Raw genomic sequence first — 23,630 nt, 5'->3', positions numbered from 1 at the left:
CTTAACCCTCCATAACACTGACCTTGATAGCAAGTACAAATTGCAGTGACTTCAATAACCTTAGGTTATGAGACCATCAGTCTTGCAAATGTATGGCATGGTTCACTGAAGTTTATAGGGAAAAATGAAAATAAAGTCATGGATGAAGAAAATTATGGTGTGCTAGGGGAAGCAGTGTCCAGTGTCCAGTTGTCTTCAGGTGCTAAAGCACCAGTAGCTTTTATTTATAGTTAGTTAGCATCCTCAATACTCAGGTTGCCATAAAACTCATTTTGTTCAATAAGGACTTGCATATGAAGTAGTACCGGACACAAATAAGAGGAGAAACTAATCACATATCCATTTATTTAACAATCATTTATTGAGTTCTGAGTCCAGAGGTTGCAGAGCTGAAATGGTTTTATCCAAGCTTTCATGGAGCTTTTAGTCAATTGGGAGCAATATAAACAGACAATAACAACGCTCCACGCTCGCTGCTTCATGAAGTGCAATGAGACTGGAGAGTGCGCTCATGTTATTTTGCTGTAACCCCAAATCCCAGCGGCCAGGCAATGGACACTTCAAATGAGACTCAGAGACAGTAACAGGCCCTGGAGCAATAACATCCAAAATTTGTCCTCCCCCACTATCCCCCGCCCCCGGAGGTACTGGGGTTTGAACTCAGGGCCTCACGATTACTAGGCAGATGCTCCACCACTGGAGTCACATCCCTACTCCTTTTTTGCTTTAGTTATTTTTTAGCTAGAATCTCATGCTCTTGCCCAGTGTGGGCCTCGGACTGCAATCCTCCTACCTACACTCCTGAGAGGCAGGGATTACAGATGTGTACCACCACAGCTGACCCCTAAACTTTTTTCTTTATGCACTACTGATTAAAAGTAAGCCCATATCTCACTAAGCATGTTTTCTTATAAATTTCTGTATACCACTACATTCATATATTGTATATATTATTCAGTATCACTATAATAAATACTTGGAAGGATGAGCTTTTAAAGATACATAATACAGATGACATTCTAAGGTCCTCCACCTATGCCCCAGTGGGCCAACTACAGGAGCTCAAGAGTATCATCTCAACTGTGTGATACCAGCCAGTCCAGTACAGAGTAGAGGCCTCACCATGGTTGGTCATCAATCTGGATTTAATAAATTTGTCCAGAGATTTGGGACAGCTCGCAAGTGACAAGTCCAGAGGTAGCATGTGACAATCCATACAGTTCCAGGATCCTGGTAAACACCATTTGTACAGGCCTGATTTCCCTGAGAATAAGCCCATACAAGAGCCCAAATGAGACTGAAGTTGCTTAGTGAGCATAGAATTAGAATAAATGAAACTGTGGTCTATAGAGATGTTTCATCAAGCTAGAATAACGGTTTGAACTGCCCTTCTCTCGGGGGGGGGGGGGGGGGGACATTTCTGTCTGAATAACCGGTGCGGGACCTCAAATAAATACTGACATGTTTTACATTTAGCTTTCTGATTTTCTAAAATCATTTTAGACAATCTCCCTTCTGTTAATACATCGCCACTTCAGAAAACAAGAATGAGCTCGATTGGATTGAAACTTCAAAATGTTAATTACATTCCTATCCTGGGGATTCAGCCTAAAGAGACAGAATTGCTTTGCTTAAGGCTGAAGAACCACGGGGGACTTTGATCTGTGCAGGTTCTCGGGGCTGTTAAAGGACTCTCACCCAATTAGGATGAACCCAATCCTCCTGGCCCCAGGCGACCCATCTTTGTTCCCTCTCAACTTGGAGACTTCCATAGGTGAGATGGTTGCTCCTTTGATTTGGGTTTTCTCAAGAGTCCTTCACTTCCAGGCAGCTGGTAGAGGTGAACTTGCAGTTCGCTCCCTGTACAGAACGCCAGATGTTCACCCAGGAGGCTCAGACTTCAGGTGATGGCAGCTACAAGGCTAGTAAAGATAATTCTTTTCCAGAATTATCCTACCCAATATCATAGAATATTCTTCTTCCCCAAAAGAAACTATCCTATTTTCTCCTAGTGAAAGCCATGATTTTGCAGTTAAAAAAAAAAATTGCAGTAAGGCTTTTGGAACACCTTAGTAACAGTCAATCCTCCACCCCCCACACCACTTTTACCTTAATTGAGACGTTTACTGACATTTTACACTGACCTACTGGTTAATGTATTACTTGTAAAATAATTAATAGGGGAACTGGGACAACTCCAGAGCCTCAGGAAATATTTTGAACTACCTCATGGTCACAAATTCAACAACATAGCTGAAAAAAAAATTCCTCAGAAACCAAAATTCAATTCATTGTAAATAGTAGAAGAAAACAAGTTTCACCAGTCAGAAACCACCATCTGACCTTTAACTCTGGACTTCTCAATCAAATATAGCATGGTCTTCAGTATCCTTGGGTTCTGTCTCTACAGACTTAGCAACTGAGATGGGCTGAATTCGTTAGCAATCGTGTCTGTACTGAACATGTACCAACTTTTTTTGTCATCATTGCCTACATAAGAATATAGCAATTATTTTCACAGCATTTACTTGGTATTGGTATTATAAGTAATCTGGAAATAATTTAATGTATATAGAAGGAGATGCCTAGATTATATACAAATGTTTCTCCATTGGACATAAGGGAGTTGGGCATCTGTGGGTTTTGATATCCACTGGGAGTCATGGAAGCAATTCCCCCAGGATTCTGAGGAAGGACTCTATTTTCCTTATCTTCCTCCCACAAACACCTAATAGAAGCTTCCTTTCTTGCTCCCCTCAGCTAGTGGGCACTCAACCACTACTTTGGGGCTACTTTATTCAGGAATCACCGGAGGCTCAAGCAAATCTATTTAAAATTTTAATGTGCCTATGTGCCATGTATTTACCTTGGCAGAGTCCATACACTCATCAGGATGTCACTATATTCTAGATGTCGTCAAAAACAAAAAATAAATAGCATTATTAAATAAGAAGGTATTTAATATCTCATGGTACAGCAATATTATATGTTTAAAATTATAGCTTAACTATAGCAGTGCCAATGCCAAGTTACCCTTATTTAAGAAGAGTAGTTGGGTTTAATAGTGCATATTACATAATTTTCATAAAAGTATTTTAGTCTTAAGCTGTGATAGTAAATACATTCAGAAATGTGCGCATTAAAAGGAATTTCTTCTCTGGAGGTAAGTTTGAGAGCCAAGTCATGATTCCATATTAAGTTATTGGTCTGTCCATCCCAGTGGACTCTGAGTACTCTAGTCTGATATTTTTATTTGTCCTATGAATTGCTTTTCTCCTGGGGACACTGGCTTCACTGCTGTGCAATGGCGGGAAGGGGAGGGATGGTGGGTCCCATTGTGTATTTCCAGGAGGTCTAGGGTAGAGACTGACTGAGAGCCCTTGGGTGGGCTCAGCTCATCACTCTCCACCCACAAAGAATGCCCCAAGATCAGAACTTTCCCTGGAGTTCACAGGGAGGGGACACTTAGGGAAAAGATGCTGTCTTTTTTATTTGTTTATTTATTTTTTTGGTGGTGGTGGTGGTGAGGTTTGAACTCAGGACTTTGCACTTGCAAAACAAGTGCTCTACCACTTGAGCCATGCCTCCAGTCCATTTTGTTCTGGTTATTTTGGAGATGGAGTCTCAAGAACTACTTGCCCAGGCCAGCTTCAAACTATTATCCACCCAATCTCAGCCTCCCTGGAGACACTGTCCACATGGCAACTCACTTCTGTGGCTTGGCCCAGATGGGAGGAAAGCATCCCAGCCCTTTCAGATGAGCTCCCACTTTTCCTCAGCAACTCATTTCTGCAGGACTTCTGTGCTCTCCACTGCATTCCTGAAGCCCGGACGCCAGGTGTCTGAGCACCTGCTCCTGCAGGAGCAGCCACTGGTTATTCCAAGGCAAAGGTGGGTGAGAAGCAAGAACAGAACACCAAACACCCCATTTTCCTCTTTTGTTGTCCTTAGATTGATTTAGCACAGATGCTTCAGTACCACACCCAGGACACCAGTACACAGGCACAAGTTTGGAACAACTCCCACCCAGCCACATACATGAGCATCTGGGGTCCTCAATTTTCACCCCTCTTGGTATTGACTCCTTAGAGTCTTCCAGGACTATCCTTGGTAGGAATGCCAACTATCAATCTTGAACAAAGTGTTTTATATACATTTTATATTAATAGGGTGTTTGTTTTCCTTTTTATTTGTATATAATAATTGTGCAAAATAATGGGTTTCATTGTGACATTTTCATCCATGTATACAATGTATTTTGATGATGTTTACTCCTCCCCTCCCATTACCTTCTCTCATCTCTTCTTCCTCCTCCTGCTGGTCCTCTTCCTCTTCCCAAATAGTCCCCTTTCTACTTTCATGTCTTTTTATCTATATTTCACACGTGAGAGAAAACATGCAATATTTGACTTTCTGAGTTTAGCTTATTTCACTTAACATGATCTCCAGTTCCATCCCTTTTTCTTATAAACATGATTTCATTCTTCCTTTCTTTATGGCTGCATAATGCTCTATTATGTATATATGCCATGTTTTCTTTATCCATTCATCTGTGATGGGCCAATGGGATGACCTCATAACTTGGTCCTTGTGAATAGTGCTGCAATAAACATGGGTGAACTGGTATCTCTATTGCATGCTGATCTTGATTCCCTCCAGTATACCTAGGACTAGTATAGCAGGATCATATGCTAACTCTATTTTCAGTCTTGTGAGGAAGCTCTACGTTGATCTCCACTGTGGCTGCACTGATTTACACTCCTATCAACAGTCAGAAGTGTTCCTTGACCCCACAACTCATCAGCATTTGTTGTTAGTTTTCTTGACAATGGCTGTTAGGGTGGGATGGAATCTTTCTGTGGTTTTGATTGGCATTTCCCTGATGGCTAGGATGTAGAGCAATTTCTCATGTACGTCTTTTGAGAACTCTTTTCAATTCATTTGCCCATTTATTTGTTGGATTATTTGACCTTTTGGCATTTAATTTTTTGAGTTCTTTATATATTATGGATATTAGTCCCCTGTCAGATGACTAGCTGGCAGAAACTTTCTCCCATTCTGCAGGCTGTCTCTTCATTTGATAATTGTTTCCTTTGCTGTACAGAAGCCTTTTGATTCAATGCAATCCCATTTGTCAATTATTTCTATTATTTCCTGAGCTACTGGAGTCCTAGACAGAAAGTCTTTGCCTATGCCTACATCTTGAAGTGTTTTCTCTACATTTTCCTCTAGTAGTTTCAAAGGTTTTGATGTTAAATTATGGTCTTTGAGTTGATTTTTGTACAGGATGAGAGACAGGGATCTAATTTTAGTCTTCCATGCATCTTTCCAGCACCATTTTTTAAAAGAGACTGTCTTTTCTCCAAGAGATATTTTTCCATTTTTTTTACATGGTTGTAGCTCTGCAAATTTATTTCTAGTTTCTCGATTTTATTGCATTGGTGTACATGGCTGCTTTTGTGTCATTGCCATGCTGTTTTTGTTACTACAGCTCTGTAGTACAGTTTGAAAAGTCAAATGTGGTGATACCTCCAACATTATTCTTTCTACTCAGAATTGCTTTGGCTAGTCAGAGTCTGTTGTGATTTCATATGAAGTTTAGTGTGGTTTTTTCTAGTTCTATGAAGAATATTATTGGCATTTTTATGGGTATTGCATTGGCTCTATAGGTCACTTTCAAAAAGATGGCCATTTTCACAATATTAATTCTGCCAACCCATGAACATGGGAGGTCTTCCCAACTTCTAGGGTCATCTGCAGCTTCTTTCTTCAGTGTGCAACAGTTTTCATTATAAAGACCTTTCATCTCCTTGGTTGAATTTATTCCTATTTCTTTCCTTCTCTCTCTCTTTGCTTCTTTCTTTCTTTCGCTTCCCTTTCTTTCCTATGGTGAAGTATGTTGTTTTCCTGATTTCTTTCTCAGACTGTTCATCATTGTGTACAGAAAAGCTACTGATTTTTTATGTTGACTTTGTATCCTGCCACTTTGCCAAAAGTGTTTATCTGATCTAAGAATATTCTGGTCTTTTAAGTATAGGATCATATTGTGTACAGTAGGGATAATTTGATTTCATCCTTTCCTATTCAAATCTCTTTTATTTCTTTCTTTTGCCTTATTGCTCCAACTAGGAATTCAAACACTGCATTGAGTAAGAGTGGAGAGAGTAGACACCCTTGTCTCATTCCTGAGTTTAAAGTCAATGCTTTCAGTTTTCCCCATTCAGGATAATGTTGGCTATTAGGTTTTTGGCTATTAAAGCTATTATAGTATTGAGGTATGATCCCTCTATTTCTAGTTTCTTCAGGACTTTTATCATAAAAGGACGTTGAATTTTGTCAAAGTCTTTTCAGTGCATCTGTTGAGATGATCATGTGATTTTTGTCCTTGATTCTACTTTTTTTTTCAGTACTGGAGTTTGAACTCAGGGTCTTCACCTTGAGCCACTCCACCAGCCCTATTTTTGTGAAGAGTTTTTCAAGATAGGGTCTTGTGAACTATTTGCTTGGGCTGGCTTTGAACCACGATCCTCCTGATCTCTGCCTCCTGAGTAGCTATGATTGCAAGTGTGAACCACCTGCACCCAGCTGATTTTATTTTTTATTAAATTGATTGATTTATATGTGAAGCATCCTTGCAGCGCTTGATCATGGTGTGTGATCTTTTTAATGTGCTGTTGAATTCAGTATGAAAATTTTTATTGAGGATTTTTGTGTCAATGTTCACCAAGGAAATTGGTTTATCATTTTCTTTTTTGTGTGTGTGTCCTTATCTGGCTTTGGTATCCATGTAATACTGGTTTCATAGAATGAGTTCCTTCCTTTTCTATTTTATTGAATAACCTAAGAAGCACTGATATTAGTTCTCCATTAAAGGTCTTACAGAACTTACAGTGAATCCATCCAGTCCTGGACTTTTCTTTGTTGTAAGACCTTATGATTGTTTCAATCTCATTGCTTGACATTGCTCTGTTTAGGTTCTTTATAGTCTCTTGGTTCAATTTTGGTAGGTCATATCTAGAAACTAATCCATTTCTAATTTATTGGGGTATGTAATGTAAGTTTTCAAAATATTCACTAATGATCCTCTGGACTTCAGTGGTATCCCATTTTTCATCTCTTATTTTATTCATTTGGATCTTCCTCTTTCTTTTGGTTAGTTTGGCTAAGGGTTTCTCTATCTTGTTTATCTTTTCAAAAAGCCGGTTCTTAGTTTCATTGATCCTTTGTATTGGTTTTTTCATCCCCATTTCATAAATTTCCACTCTAATCTTTATTATTTCTTTGAATTTATTAATTTTGAGTTTGGCTTATTCTTGTTTTTCTAAGATCTTGAGGTGCATCATTAGGTCATTTATTTGAGATCTCTGGCTGTTTAACATAGACACTCATAGCTATAAACTTCCCTCTTAAAACTGCCTCTGCGATAGCCCAGAGGTTCTGGTAACTTGTCTTTTGTTTTCATTTAATTCCATTTGAATTCACTTTGAATGAATTTCTCCCCTTATTTCTTCAATGACCCACTGGTGAGTGAAAAGCATATTGTTCAATCTCCATGTGCTTATAACTTTACTGTGGTTTCTCTGGCTGTTTCTTTCTAGGGGATTTTTCCATGATGATCTGATAAAATAAAGAAATTGTTTCAATATTTTGTATCTGTTAAGACTGGCTTTATGGCCTTGAATGAGATCTATTTGGAGAAATGTCCTGGGCTGCTGAGAAGAATGTGTATTTTGTCAGTGTCGGATGGAATGCGCTATAGATGTCGGTTAGGTTCATTTGACTATGATGCAATTTAAAGCCAAAGTCTTTTGCTGATTTTAGGGAGGTCTGGATGATTTATCTATTGCTGAGAATAGGGTATTGAAGTCCCCATTATCATCATATCTCGCCCTGTCTGTGCCTGTATGTTTGCTTTATGAAATTGGATACATCGATATTCAGTACATATAGACCTTCCTGGTGGACTGTTCCTTTATTAATATTCAGTCACATACATATACACCACAGGGCTGGTCAAGCTAGTGTGGGATGACCAGGGAAATGCTGTTGGCATTGGAGCTGTGTTCATTTCAGAAGCTCCCTTCTTTGTGACCATAAACTGTTGCTGGCCTCAAAGAGCTTTGAACCTGGGGCCTGGGCAGATTTCTGTTGAGTGCAGAGCCCCCAGCCCCAGTCTGTGTACCCATGGGCAGTGTATCCCCAAGCTGAGGAATATCCCTCAGGTAGATAGACAGCTCTTCCAAGGTTACAGGTAAGTCTTCTTAGTGAGCAGCCTTCTCTGTGAGCTCACTCCCCAGTATTGCTCAGAAAGGAGAAAACTTTCTGCAAACACAAAACCAAAACACACCAAACACAATAAAAATCAATTAAAAACAACTATTACACCACTGAAACAACAGAAAAAAGTGGCAAAAATAGTGTAGAATAAACTATGGCATTATAAATTAATAAAGGTGACAGTGATAATGACAAAAGAATCAAAGGAGAGCGCAGGGAAATGGAAAAAAAGAAAGAAGCAAGTTTAAATATAAGAAAATAAAAATAAGAAGAAATGAAAAGAGATTAAAAATGTGATTACAAAATAAAGAGAAAACATGTAAATAAAATTAGATACAGGAAAGAAACAAGTAAAAATGTAAAAACAGAAGTGTAAAAGATTATATAAAAATAAAAAACAACACAAAAGATATAGTAAAAGGAGAAAAGTGGGGTTTTTTGTTGATTTTTTGGGGGTTTTTTATTTTTTTAAGGCAAAGAATTGGAGAAGCTTCTGCCAGGACCCTCTAATGCTAGAGCAGTCAGGGTGTGGGGAGCATGGTGGGTTACAGCTACAGTCTTTTGTGGTTCCTCTAGGTACCCACTGTACACTGGTGCTGTATGTGGGATGAGGACCTGGCTGACCAGAGGTATAGTGTCAGTATCAGGGCTATTTTCACTTTAGAAGTTTCCCTTCTTTGTGTACCAGAAGCCACCACTGACCCCAAGTTTTGCTGCCTGTGGGCCGGCAGGTTCCTGCTCATTCTAGAAGGCTTCCAATTTGTGCATCCAGGGTCAGCAAATGTCTAAGCCTAGGGGTGTCCTCTGAGTATGTCAGAGAGTGGGGGGAGCAACAGAGTACCAAGTTCTGCACTGGAGGGGGAGACCAGAGGGAAACTGGCACTCTGTCTGCCACTCCAATTGCTTTTGGATCCCAATCAGCATTAAACCACCCTATAGGAAGGAAGGGCTGTGGAAATCCAGAGATCTTGGCTCAGAGCTCTCAGCCCCACCCAGCAGCAAACTACAAGGGGCAGATCCAGTGGCTGAGCACTCCACGGCCATGGGCTCAGAGCTCTCAGCTTCTGCAGTAATCCACAGGTGATGGGTCTCACCCCTCACCATGGAGGCTGGGGCTACCAACCACAGTTCCCTTCACAGCCCAAGCACCCCCCTGCTTAAGCGTCTTTACAGGTCTGTTTCCAAACCTCCCATGACTGCCTCTTGTGGCCATCTCCCACCCAGACATTGTGGCGGAGTATTCCGGAGACTCCTCGGCTTGGACGATTGTTCCTTGTTTTCAGGTCCCCAGAGTAGTTCTGTCTCAAATAATAGGCCCCCTCTGAAGATGGTGCTTGGCGATAGCTCTCCAAGATATAGAGACTGACAAAAATGGATTTCTTCTCCAAAGGTAGCCTGTCATGCAGGAGGGGTCACTGTCACACCATGTCCTCCCACTGGATTTAAGGTTTTTGAGAACTGTGGACTGACTCTGCAGCTAGAACTTCAGTCTGATGTCACCAGAGCTGTCTGGCTTACCTTGCAGTTGTGGCTTCAGCTTTGGCTCCCCCACCACGGGCCAAGGTTGACGCTGGGGCTGTTTCTACTTTTGTCTGCATCACCTTCCATTTCTCCCTGTTTTTAAGCTGTCCTGTCACCTGTTTCTTGCTTCCTGATACTCTTCCCCTCTTCCCTTCCTTGGAGTACAGCATTTCCTTGTCACCCCAATTCTTTTCATTCACAGAATTGCATGGAAGAAACTTCTAATCCACCGTCCTACCCCAGAACTGCCCTTAATAATCTATTCATTGTGTATGAATTTGTATGTAGATATTTAAATAATCTATGTAAAATAAACATGCATAAGTAAAATATTTTACATATACATACAAGTAACTTTCAGAAAGCCAAAGATATATTTGTGAGGATTTAGAATAGGGTCATTCAACAGGAGAAGAAAGTCCCTACTGGCAATTCAGGTTGATGAAACTGAAGAAATGGGTGTCTTTTGTGTAATTACCCTAATCACAGTGTAAATTAATCTTGTTTTTCTTTTCTTCCCACAGGGAATTACTGGAACGCCGCCTCTTTCCCAAATCCATCATCCTACCTGCATTTTTCTACTTTCCAAGGGGAAACAAGTGCTGACATTTCTTTCTACTTCAAGACGTTAATCCCCCGGGGAGTCTTTCTTGAAAATCTGGGGAATACGGATTTCATCAAGCTGGAGCTGAAGAGTGAGTACTGGTTCTCTATCCACTCAACCATCTTTTTCACTTTAAGCTGGTCCTATACTGGGTTATGTAGAGTCCTGTAATTGGAACAGGACTAGAAGGTAGATATGTAGACCTGCACTCCTGTCCTCAGGATGCTCCCAAGGAAACAGGTGCAGGCAGAGATTCCCAAACTGAGTCATCAAGGAAAGTGAGAGACTATACTCCCTGGCAAGCAGGAGGAAAGCAAATATATGTAAAATTCTTTTTTATGTGGTTATTTTCCAAGGAGAAAGGACAACCCTGGTGGCTCGCTATAGTTTTGGAATGCCACGTTCTAATGAAACGTAGTTTACATGCTCTCAGCATGTAAACTACAGAACGCAATGACTTTGGGCAAGGTACTGGGGAAGACTGCACCTCTGCACAGGATCCAGAGTTCTCTGAGGTTGAAGTGGCTGAAACCTCAGCTCTCATGTCCTCTGGGCCTTATGTTTTGGGGTTGCCTCAATCTACTTTGTTCTTCCACAAACAACATGAAGAATGGCAAGATTGACACTTGCCGCCACCCCTCTGATCACAGTTTTTCATTTCCACACTTCACTGTCAGGATTCCTAAGGCAGTGATACAGAATCTGCTCACTGGCTGGCTACTGGAGGGCTCAGGAAAGGTGATTTCTGCAAACTTTGTCAAACTCTCTCTGCTTCCGTCCCTTTGGTTTGTTAGGCTTTCTGTCTTTCTCGTAGGAATTCAAATTTTGCTTCTCTGTGCGTGTCTCAAAGGAATTTTTCACCGTGCATGCTTACACATTGCTTTCCAGAACAGCAGTCCTGTTAATTAACTACATTGTCCCCTTCTGTCAAGAGTGGAAGATTCTTGACTCTCTCTAACAGTGAGCCTGTGTACGATAAGTTAATGAGATGCCATCAACATCATATGTGCAAGTAGAAAAACACAGAACGTACAATGAGGGCAGTCTTACTCATTAGCATACTTTAAAGGTGAAATTTTAAATCTGTTTTGTTCACTAATTTAGCATTATTTTTTATTCCTTCATTCAATGAGTAGTTACTGAGTGTCTACCCTGTCCCAGGTACTATGCTGGGTGCTGAGGGAACATAGTCAAATCAAACATGGGTTCTTTCCCTCAAAGGTATACATATTTTGTAAAACAGAAAACGGAGGCTGTGACATCAACATAATAGCTAAGCTTTGTCAGGTTCTTGTGTCTCAGACCTCATTCCAGGCATTTTACATGAATTTACATCTCACTGTCCTCCCCACACTCTGAAGTAAACACTACCTTCATATCTCCATTTTACAAATGAGGAAACTGAGGCATGGGGTGAGGAAGTTGCCTGGTTAGGCCATACAACAAGAAGTGAAGAGCTGGGGTTTGACCCGAACATTTTGTCCCAGCATCATTTCTGTGCTGGAAAGAACACTGCCTACCACGACAGACAGTGAGCGTGACTAAGAGCACACCGAGGGGGAATATTCAAACCTGATCTGAGTGACAAGGAGCACTTCCCAGGGAATGTAATACTTTAATTAAATTTTGATGGATGAGCAGGAGTCAGTAAGGTAAAGAAGATGAGGGAAGAGTAGAAATCAGGAAAGGAAGGTTGTTTCAGAATAGCACTGAAGGAGAGACAGTATTGGGGACTGAACCGAAGGATTCAGGAGGACATAGGTACAGAGGGATTTCCCCCCCATGCATTGGGAGAGGCAGTGTAGGAGCTAGAAGGCAGGCAGGTTGGGCACCCAGTGCTCTCTGTGTGGGAAAGCAGTGACTTCGCTTGACCCTGAATGCTATGATGAGCTGGGATGTGACATGGTCAGATTTGCATTCACCAGAAAAAAGATTAGACAACAGGTATATTAATCCATTTTTCTTCCACTATAATGAAATACCTGAAGCAGGCTGATTTTATAAGAGATTTACCTAGATCACAGTTTTGAATGGTGAAAGTCCAAATGATTTAGCTCAGGCTTTTGTGAGGACCTCTTATCTACGTAAGCTCACAATGGATGCAATGGTGGCAACACATGCAGAAGTGAGTGATCACACAGCCAAGCAGGAAGTCAGAGACTCAAGGTCATGCTCAAGCTCTAATAGCAACTGGATCTCACGAGCACTCCCTCCAGGAGATCAGCACTCCCTTCCTCAGGCTCACCTTCAGTGACCTAACGACCTCCCCTAGGCCCTACCTCTTAAAAATCCCACACCATTTCCCGCTGCCACTGAGAGCTAGGCCTTCCACACATGAAATTTTGGAGGATGAAACACACCCAAACCATAGCACCAGGAAGAAGCAAAGCAGGTCTTTCTTAATTCAGTGGCAGAATATAATGGGAGAAAAGGCAGCAATACAGGATACGGATATGACCGATGCCCAGGGATAAATTCCAGATTTTTAACAAAATAGCAATGAGGCTAAATCAGATTTTCTAGAAGGAAACTGATGTTTTTGGCTTTGATGTGTGTGGGGCACACCTTTCACAGGGAGTGGGACACTCAACAGCAAATTACAAATGCATCCTGGATATTTGGGTGTGAGCCTCTATAGGATTTAGAAATATCTAAACAAGTGGACGTTATCTTGAGAGTACTGACCCAATAGAGAGGTCCGAGTTACATATGCAGTTTAGGAGTTATCACTTGAGAATCATCAGGAGCTAAGAATTGGATGCACTCAGCATGGATGAAATTGTCCAAAATAAATGTATAGAGAAAGGAAAAAGGCGTACAAGAATGCAAGCCCCATTCAAGGGCTAGGAGGGAAACAGCTGGTAGGCAAAAAGCCAGAGATGTAGGAAGACAATGGCATCTCACAGACCAGTGAAAAGGGAATTCAGGAAGAATGAAAGAGTCTCAGATGATGCTGAGATGTCATTGAAACAAGGACACAAAGTGATTATCAGATTTAACACGGAGAGAGCTCAGTGGTAGAGCACTTGCCTAGCATGTACCAAATCCTGGGTTGGACACCCAGCACAGCACAAATAAATGAAACAATTTTTTTTAAATGTTAAAGTAAGGCAGTCACTGGGGTGAGTGGAAGTGGACTTGCAGATCAAGGGAAGGTGGTTTTAAATATCAGCTGTGGTAAAAATGGACCTGTAATCTCACTTATTCAGGAGGCAGAGGTAGGAGGATCACAATTCAAGGCCAGTCTGTGCAAGGGTAGCATGAGACTCAATCTGAAAAACAAACTAAAAGCAAAAGAACTAGAAGGTGTGGATCAGGTCATAGAGGACTTATTTAGCAAGTGCAAAGCCATGAGTTCAATCCCCAGTACCACTAAAAAAGGCAGGGAGTTGAAGTGATTTTTATTTATTGTTCTTGTTGTTTTAAGATGGTATAGACATGAGTATGTATACGTATTATGGTAGAGGAAAGACTGGAGACACAGGAGAGAAGGATTAACTGAAAGAGTGGAGTCCCAAGGAAGTGAGGATGAGTGAGACCCAGTGTCAGGACAGTTGAAAGGGCAGAGAAAATAGGCCAAAGCAAGGGGGAAAGCACAAGCTACCAAACCAGAAAGTCCCTTTCCAAGTCAGCTTTGTTGCTCACTTGTCAGTATTTTTGAGATGGTTGAGGAAAAAAAAATCTACTGGATAACATGTCAGAAACCCCAGGTTCACTAACAATCGTGGCTATGCATTTATTTTTCCAGAGTTCCTCCTAAGGGAATAAGTTGACTTCTCTAGATCCCTTCTATGACCATGACAGGAATCATTACCATGGTTCCAACATCAGCCTATCACCGCCTAAGCACCTGCTACATCAGGGTACCGGGAGCCATGCAGGAGACTGTAGGGTGAGGACAAGAAAATCTGACTGCCTCCCCTGGGGAAGGAGAAGAGCTCACTCGTGTCAATATAGACACAGAATTTTCCTGAAAGTTTTCAAAGTACTAGGCTCTGTTCTAAAACTTTTATAGATATTAACACTTTCAGGTTTCACAAGTTTTATCCACATTTTACAGATAAAATAAACTGAGGCACACAAGTTATACAGGTGTTATACAGGTATTTTGATCATTAAAATCCACTAAGTCAATTATAGCGATAAGAATAAGGATTTCTAATCATTCTCTGGATTAGTTACGTACTCCTCCCCTGAATATGAAGATGAGGCAGTACCCAAGTGGAGTCACAAAGAATAGGCAGGGAAGTCAGCTAGATGAAGGAGTACAGGAGGAAGTGTGGAGCAGACAGCACAACAAGAGCACATGAATGGAGAACAGGACAGCTACTCTGGAAACAACAAGCACTTGGTATTTTAGAGTGTGACATCTGATGCAGATGGTGGAGATATTTAGGCAAGTCTCTCTACTATGTATATGAAAAGGAACATAAGAAAAATAAGACATAGCATCCAAGAGGCACGCCCAATCTAGTGGAAGACCCTTGAAGTCTCTGTTGTTAGGAAGCAGTGCATTGGACAGAGTGAAAACAGATGTTAGAAGTGTAAGCAATAGCCATGGTTACCAGATAAGGCAACCGTTACTTCTGACCAGAGAATAAGAAAGCTTTCTTAGAGGTGATATCATTTTAACAGAGCCTCAAAAAGGTGGCATTTGGACTCAAGATGCCATCCTGTGTGGCATGAGACATCAGGCAGGTGTGGCTCCATCATATACCAATGCTGAGAGGGTGGAGGAACACTGTTTATGTCACATCTCCAGGGCCACAGCAATGCCTAGCACAATCAGTACTAAATAAGCATTTGTGGAATAAAATGAATGAATGAGATGTTAGTCTAAAGAACCATGGAAAACTAGGTGGAGATCACAGTTGAAGAACTGGTGATCAAAAGGAAGACAAGAAATGCATTCAAAGGTACAAGGATAGAACATAGTTGGTGAACTGTTGGAATTTATGATTTCACAGGAAAGCAATTTGGGTGAAGAGAAGAGCTAAGATGCATAACCTAGCTATCAAATGGAATGCTAGGTTGCATGCAAAGGCTGCAGAAAATGTTGGGACATGAGAAGGCCCAAGTGTACGTGGTCATCCACGTATCGCTGCTGTGGTCTCTAGTGGTGGCAGCAAAAAGGAACCTGGGAGCGAAATGTTACAGTCCCGAGGTTCAAACAATGACAGTGGTAAGAACTGGGAGAGGGTGCATTACCAGAAGACACACTGTTGAAAGAAGACTCTGCTGCCACGCAGTGGCAGGAGCACTAAGACTTAGTATTTCCTTACAGTAGAGACTGCGTCTTCCACTAAATTGGGCATGCTTCTTGGATGCTATATCTTATTTTTCTTATGTTCCTTTTTGCATATTTGTAGTGGCTATTCAATAAGTATGGGTTGAGTATTTACATCACCATATATTTAGAATCAGATCTGAGACTTGAAATGTTTTCCTGGTGCAAACGTATGGACCACTGTGGAAAGGGATTGCAATGCTGATGGTTGCACATTCTGGTCCCCTTAAGGTAGACAGCAATCAGAGGATAGAAGTGCTTGAAAGTGTTTGATGAGAAACAGTGATGGTAGGATCTTTTTTTTTTTTAACAAGTTAAAAGAAATTTCAGAAGAAATTTGTAAAAGGGATTTGGGAGGAAATTTCAAAGGGAATATTTATTGACTCAGAAAGCAACCAGAAATTGGTAATATATTAGCATAAGCCTCCACGTTGGCCAAGTTTGAGCTGTTTTAGAGATCAGGATGACTCAGAGAAAATGTCTGCATTTAGCATTAGCAGGCATATCTCCCCAAAAATGTGAAAGCAGCAGTCTAACATCCTACCAATCTGAGGAAAAGTATTAAAGAAAAAAAATGTTCATTTCCAAGATGTAGCTTTCTGCAATATACGTACTCAAGAAAGTCACAGAAGCAAATACTCTGCAATATATAGAAACTGATGAATCAGAAGAACTAAATTAGTAGCAATTTATCTCCCACCATTTCCAAATTGGAACAAGTTTTTATATTAAAAAAGCTTCACTCGGGTAGACATGAGGGATGCGGAATTTCTCTTAACTGTGCTGCAGTGTTGTGGGGTGTTATTTAGGGTGCTTTTTAAAATACTAGGGGTTTTTATTAATATAAGTCAGGTATTAGCACCTGGATTTTTCCTTTTAATTATCCAAGCCAACTCAGGTTATCAACATGGATTTAGGAAAAGTCTTAATGCTTCTAACTTTGCAAGTCTTAACTGTGGTATCAATTTGGATTCAAGATTTGAAATCTGAAGAATGATTCTTGGTTGACTTGTTCATAAGAAAAAGAGTTACCCCATCAGAAAGAAAAAATTTGAAAGATAGGAATATCTAATAGCAGCATTTAATATTTTTTAAATTTCTCTAACTTCTTGATTTAAACTTTTTAATTTGGATTACAGACAAAATGGTTTATACATTTAAATTAAGGATGAAACTCATGCTATATTAAGGCTATTAGCCATTTGCATTTTATTAAGTATTAAAATATTTATAATTAGTCAATCAATAAATAGGTTTATCCAGATTTTATTGCCAATTCCCACTGAAGGGACAGTTCTTTAAACATATATTAAGCACCCTCAAATGGTAACAATGGACTTCAGAACAGGATATCACCTGGATATGAAAATATCCTAAATTCTCTTAGCATTTATTAATCTACCTATGTCTGCTGATCTGGAATTTCCAAGCTAGGGCTGGATATTCCTCCTAAGTTGATCAGAGTTACCTATTTCTACAGAAAGATACAACGTTGGAAGACCACCCAACTCTTGACCAACCTCTCTCCTGCTCTCCTGGTGGTTCTTATAAGTACCCTGCAACCCCTGCCACTCAGCCTCCTCCATTCTTCTCCCTCATGGAGATGGTAAACTCACTCTTCTTGTACTTTCTAATACAAGTAAAGACTCTTCCTTTTAAAGTTACACTCACCTTCATGGTAACAATTCCTTTGCCTCTAGCTCAGATTCTGAGTACCCAAGGGTACGACCCTTCCAATCACATCCAATGATATAGCTTGTCCATCCTCCTTTGGGGGCTCAACTTCTGCTTGGAAGTAGGATAGAGTCCAGGACACAGGCTCCCCAAGATCTTATTACAGGTCTGGTGTGCCTTAGAATCTCCTATTAAACTCCAGCTTATTTACATGGCCAAATTAAAGTCATTTTAAGATAACTAGAGTCAAGAAGCAGGAGTTCTTCTTCTGACATTCCATGTACATACTGATTGATTTCTTTTATCTAATATTCAAGAATAAGCCAAAATAATCTACAGAGATAGAAATCAGAATAGTGACCACCCCGGGGGTATTGACATAGAGGGGGTACAAAGGGAAATTTCTGAAGTGGTAGAAATAGTCTTTATTTTGATCCAAGGAATGAATAAAAATTTATCTAGCTACATGCTTAAGACTTGCACATTTTATTGCACACAAAATATACTTCAATGGAAAAAGAAAAATCCTGCTGTGAGAAAATATCAAAGGACAAAAAGTTAATAAAACACTTGGTTTTTCAGAAAGAGAGATAGAGACCAAGATTCTGAACTGATGAACCCAGGGCCCGTCCCTGAATGTCTCCAGACCACGGCATGGTCACTTGTAGAACAAGGAGTTTAAATTAGGCCATTGTTAAGGTCTCCCCCAGCATTAGCAACTCTGCAAACCTGTCAGAGGTCATTGGCTTCAAGTGCAGTTTACCCCCTCCAGTCCTAAGTGAACTCATAATTTTCCATTTTCATGGAAACCTTCCATTTTCATGCCATAGCTCTCAGTGCTCCTGGAGAGGATAGGAGCAGGGCTTTAGCAGAACTAATGATGTCAACTTCCAATAATTTCAATGTACAGGCATGCTTAAACTGGACGTAATTGGGACATTTCCTAAAATCATTGACACTTGGTTGTAAATGCTGTTAATGATCCATCAGAATGGGCCGCAATCTTAACACATCAAAGCTGAAATCCACTGTCTCCCCAAAAGCCCTCTCCTGTGCTCCTCACCTTAGCTACTACTCATTATCCATTTGAAAAGTCAAAGCCATATTTATGTTTCACTACCCTCCACATTTTGAACAGACTGTTTCTTTTCATAGAATGCTGTATTTTTAATATACAAAAATACCATTCTTCCTGTAAGCCATCATACCAGAACAATCCCAGAAACAGTGTCAATTCCAACTTGTTTTAATAAGCAAATAGAACATAGATACAAAGATAATGAAATCTCCCATGATGGCTTTGCAAGTTGAAATCCCTGGATTCTTGATTGAAACAGGCCCATAATTTGTCTTACTCACTCCAGTCCCTTTCTCCTGACATGTGCCCTCCCCAGTGAGGCCAAATTTCTACAAATCTGTTCCTATTATTTCTTTCCTTACAGACTACAATGGTTTCTCAATGTCTTGTGAGACCAAGTTCAAATGAGTATAATTGATAAGTGTTTCAAGGCTTACCAAGGCTTCTTTGCACTCCATACAAACCTTCCCCATAGCCTACTTGCTAGGCACACATCACTGTGCCTGACTTTAGTCAACCACCCACTACTGATATCTTCTGGACACCCCCACACTTTCCTAAAACTCACTGTGTCTTCATCTATTCTGGAATTCTCTCCTTCCATTGAAATTCTGCCTATGCAAAAGATTTTTCTGCATCTTGATTCGAAATATAAGATATAAATAAGGCAGAAATCTTCATTTTCCTAAAAGTATCAAAATTTTTGTAAGACAGTTAATTTGGTGTATTGCCTGGAAAATAACAGGCATCCTTATTAATGAGTGTCTTCACGAGTGTTTGACTGAATACAGGATAAGCTGTATGTCATTACTATAGAGAAATGTTGAAGTTGCACAAACATATTCTGATAGGATTTTTCTTCTATTTCACTGGCTCTGATTCTAATGCTTTCTGCATTATTTATTGCATAATAGTTGACAAAATCTTGCCCTTCAAAAAAAGATGACATGTTATAGAGTCAAAAAGACTCACAAGAATCAGCCTGCCTATGACCAGCTGGAAGATCAGAGACCTAAAGAAGAGAACAACTCAAAGAAGCTTGAATTCACACATTCTGAGACAGAAACCAGAGAAAGAGTGTGCTATCATTGCTCAATAATAAACACATGGGTTAGTGAGAAAGTAGAACTATACATATATGAATTTTAAGTTATAATAAGGTTAGAGACCTTCCATCTGCCATTCTAGAAATTAGCAGTGCCTCTGCAGGCTCAATATTTTCATAAAAACAAAAGCTTCAAGGAAAGCATTGGTGTCATAGCCAGTTAGTATGTGTTATTAAGGCTGGAGAACTGATGCAACTAAGGATGACACTTGGGACCAATTAATTCAAAGCTGGTTTTTTAAAAAAATAGAAGATACAACAAGTCAAGGAATGGAGCTTCATTTAAATATAGTGAGTGACTAGAGTAGATTACTTGAAACCAGAAATATCTCAAAGGGCTAAAGACAACTTGCTGAAAGTATAACAATGCTAGGTTGTTACAAGCCACCAGACAAACACTGTGTAATTAAAATCATGTAAAAAGAAAACACTGACCAACTGGATGTCAATCAGAAAGCCTAGAAAAAGTTTTGTACAGATGAAAAATTCAGAAAGTAATCTTTTTTAAGAGACCCAGTTTACTATAATTATAAGGTAATTCTTAATAGCAATCAAGATAAGAGAAAAAGAGAACATAAATTCTTACCTGGAGTCTTACATAGGACTAAGGTCACAGCTAAAACACATTCATCTTAAATACTTAAAGAAAAAAGAGCTGTTTCTACTTTTACCATATTCCTATTTTACCTTTTTTTATTTTTTCGTTTTCTCGTTTAGGTACTTTGGTTTGCAAAAGGACTGCATTGTAGAGGTTTCTGAGAGGGCAGACACAACATTGCACGTGGCAATCATTTCCTACAGTGAGCCACAAAGAGCCTTATTATTGCTGTTTAACTTGTTTCAAGCTGCGTGGGCCAGCTAGAGGTCTGGGTCCTAGAGTCTGGAGACCATATGATCTAGAATTGAAATGCTGAAGAACAAATGGAATTGTTTTCCATATTTCTGAATGTTGAGTTTATCCATGACTCACTTGTCACTAAGGAAAGCTTCCATGTGCCCTTATGATATTCAAAGAATAGTCCTTCAAGCACTGGAGTCATCTCAGACAAGTGCAGGAACAAATACCTGTCTCAAGGACTCCCACATGGCTCCCACTCACTCCTCTTTGCTCTTCAATGTCTGTGAATTAGAGAATGTCATTAATTCAGTTAAATATGATGTTACAACTTACACATTTTTAAAATATTACCATGTTCTGATACAGAGCTGGGTGTTGAAAATAATCATTACACCACAACCTATCCCTTTATGGAGCATGATTCTCTAGTCAAAATTGTTTTGATCTTATAGAAAGTGGGGAAAATATGATGATATCATAAGAGATTCAGGAGTAAGATATATTCTTATTTAGGAATAAGATAAGCTGCCTTAACAAACAAAACCCCAGGGTTCTGTAGCTGTATGAGAGTCCATGCATGCATGTTCTGATCCGAAAAGACCTTTCTCGAGGTTATTTAGAGATCCCTGAACCTTTTGTTCTATAATTCCACCATCTCCTCAAGCCCGGGCTATGACAGAGAAAGGGCAGATAGAGAAGCATTCCCTGTTCTTAACCAGTATAGCTCAAAGTGACAAACATTCCTCTGCTCTCAACCCACTGGTGAGAAGTCACATGACTCCATCTAGATGCATGGAGACCAAAAACTGCAGCTCCAGGATGGATGGCAGCTTTACAGGGCTGACGATGGAAAGGGAAAATAAGCTTTATAATAACGACAATCACAGGTACTATGTTAATGAAGCAGTGAGCTTTTGCCTCACCTGGAGAAAGTAGAAGACACAGCACTTGATTTTCATCGAAGGATGACAGGCACATACAGACAAGATAAAGGTATTTTTTTCCAGAGAGGAAACAATGTAGGTAATGCAAGTAGAAGAGGAAAGTCATGGAGCGCTTTGGCAGTTAGATATCACATATAAAGTCCAAGGAACAGTTAAAAGACCTTTTTCTTTAAAGAAATGACCCACCATATATCTGCACTAGCTTGACAAAGGAAAGCTAGTTGGACTAAAGGCATCTTAGGAAATTACTCATTTTACTTGCCTTTGTGGATGATGTTAAAATGATCAAATTCGGTTTTCTGCATCTCTGAATTTGATTCCTCTGATGAGAACTGATGGGAATGCCAAATGACTTCTCATGAAGTGTGGTTGATATTTAGTATTCTGTAGAGTCTTTCTGGGTAACTGTGACCAGAACCAATGAACAATAGAAGCAGTATATATCTGTCAAGTGTAATTATAACACTGAATTATGCTCACCTTGCATTCTGATTCCTGTATACATTAGTTTAAACATTGGAACATGCTGGCACTTCAGACCTGTGAGGATTTTACTTTGAAAAATAGCATGTCCTTAATTTTAACCATTTTAATAGAAAAAAACTTCATCTCTGATTCAAAATTATTTTCTGGCAAAATGTGACCACTCTTTTTTAAAAAATAATCTCAAATTTCTAAAAACTGGAAATAAGTAAAGAGAAATATTTTAAAGTTCCTCTAATTTTTGTATTGAAATTAATCTTGTTCTCTGCATTTTGATTAACTAATCCTTCTGATTAAGTGCTTGTTAAAATTATAGGATAGAGTCGCTTGAAATGTCACCAATCTTTGCAAAGAGAAGTAGAAATTATCAGATTGTAACTTTAAAATTATGCAAATATTGTTTCCTTATTGTTGAATGATTTAAAGATCCAGAGAAGCAAAGGAATAAAACAAAAACATTAGCTATATTCCTATATTCCAATATATATGTTACCATTTTCGTGTCGGCATTCCCAAATATTTTCTATCATGTATATATAATTGTTGACAAAAATGAGATCATATGGCACGTACTGTTTTGTAACCTACTTTTGTATATAATATTTTTAAAACAGATTTCCCTGACATTTTTTTTAAAATGCCACACCAGCAATTTACTCTAACTGCAGGCAAGGAACACATTAGAATTCTCAAGAGGGCATGAATAGTTTGAAAAATACAATTTTATATTTAAGAAGCAAAACCAACAGACGTTATTTTTTAAAAGCACAAGAATTCCTGATGGCTGGTAAGATGTTTACCTGAAGTTTTTCAGAATTTTGTTATATTTTTTGTCAGCCTCCTACAAGGGGTGTATCAACATCTGACAGGATAATTAGATCATTACTTCAAAAACGGGAGCATGGATTTAAAAAGATTCTGGAATGCAATAACTCAACTGCCAAGTGCTCTCTTTTACCAACAAGCCCTTATTGTTAGGCTTCACTTTAAAAAGGTTTTCACAGATTTTTATCTACTTGTTTCTCGTTACTGATTCCCCACCATACCACACAATAGCATGCTACATATCGTATGTAGCATCCTATGCTTTTTCAGACTTCCTCATACAGTACAGCAACAAGCAGGAGGTCAAGCTAAATGAAGAAACTGGAGGACCTCATTTGGAAAGGTCAAGCAAGGATTTGACCAACAGGACAGGACTGCTAATGGGTTACTGATTTCCAAATCTGTCCCCATCGGTGCCCTTGTTGAAAGAGTATCAAGTCATCCTGAGGTAGAGGCTGGTGAGTAGCTTAACCAGACCTGCAGCTGTTCTCAAAGGAACTATCCTAGAGAGAAATCATGTTCCCCTCATCTACTAAATCACGAGAAAAGTAAATGTGGTTATTTGAACATTGCACAAACTGGTCCTAAAAGAGTTCTTACATGTTTTATATGTGCAGACTTCAGAGAGGCAAAGTAGTTATTTATGTAATATATACAGGAAAGTTATATTTTCAGCAGTTACAATCAGAAACAATGAGATGCATATGTTGTGACAAATCATTGTTATTATTATTTAACATCATCCATTTCAAAAAAATGCTTTGTTCAAGTAAAATTTGGTTGAAGCAACCATAAGGGACCCCAGGAAATGCTTTCGGTTTCAGACGGGAAAATATATGCCCTCAAGGGTCTACTAACTCTTCTACAGCTTTAACGGAGCCTTTATTCTAAGAAACTTCCAACCCTGACATCTTGACATCCAACATTTTTAATACTCAACTCTTAGATTTCTCTACTATTCATTACTAATAGGAAATAAAGAACAAATTAAGCC

General features: G+C 39.5%; 1 protein-coding gene across 1 annotated transcript in view; it reads left to right on the top strand.

Annotated features, from left to right (window-relative positions):
- The window catches only part of Cntnap2 (contactin associated protein 2), a 1,948,854-nt gene that overhangs the window by 1,692,749 nt on the left and 232,475 nt on the right, over window positions 1–23,630 (top strand). The window contains exon 16 of the mRNA XM_074061335.1: window positions 10,323–10,493. Coding sequence (XP_073917436.1) covers window positions 10,323–10,493 — 171 coding nt within the window. The remainder of the gene's footprint in view (window positions 1–10,322; window positions 10,494–23,630) is intronic.

Source organism: Castor canadensis, chromosome 2 (assembly GCF_047511655.1).
Source record: "Castor canadensis chromosome 2, mCasCan1.hap1v2, whole genome shotgun sequence".
Classification (NCBI taxonomy): domain Eukaryota; kingdom Metazoa; phylum Chordata; class Mammalia; order Rodentia; family Castoridae; genus Castor; species Castor canadensis.
This window is presented reverse-complemented; position numbering and strand designations above follow the sequence as displayed.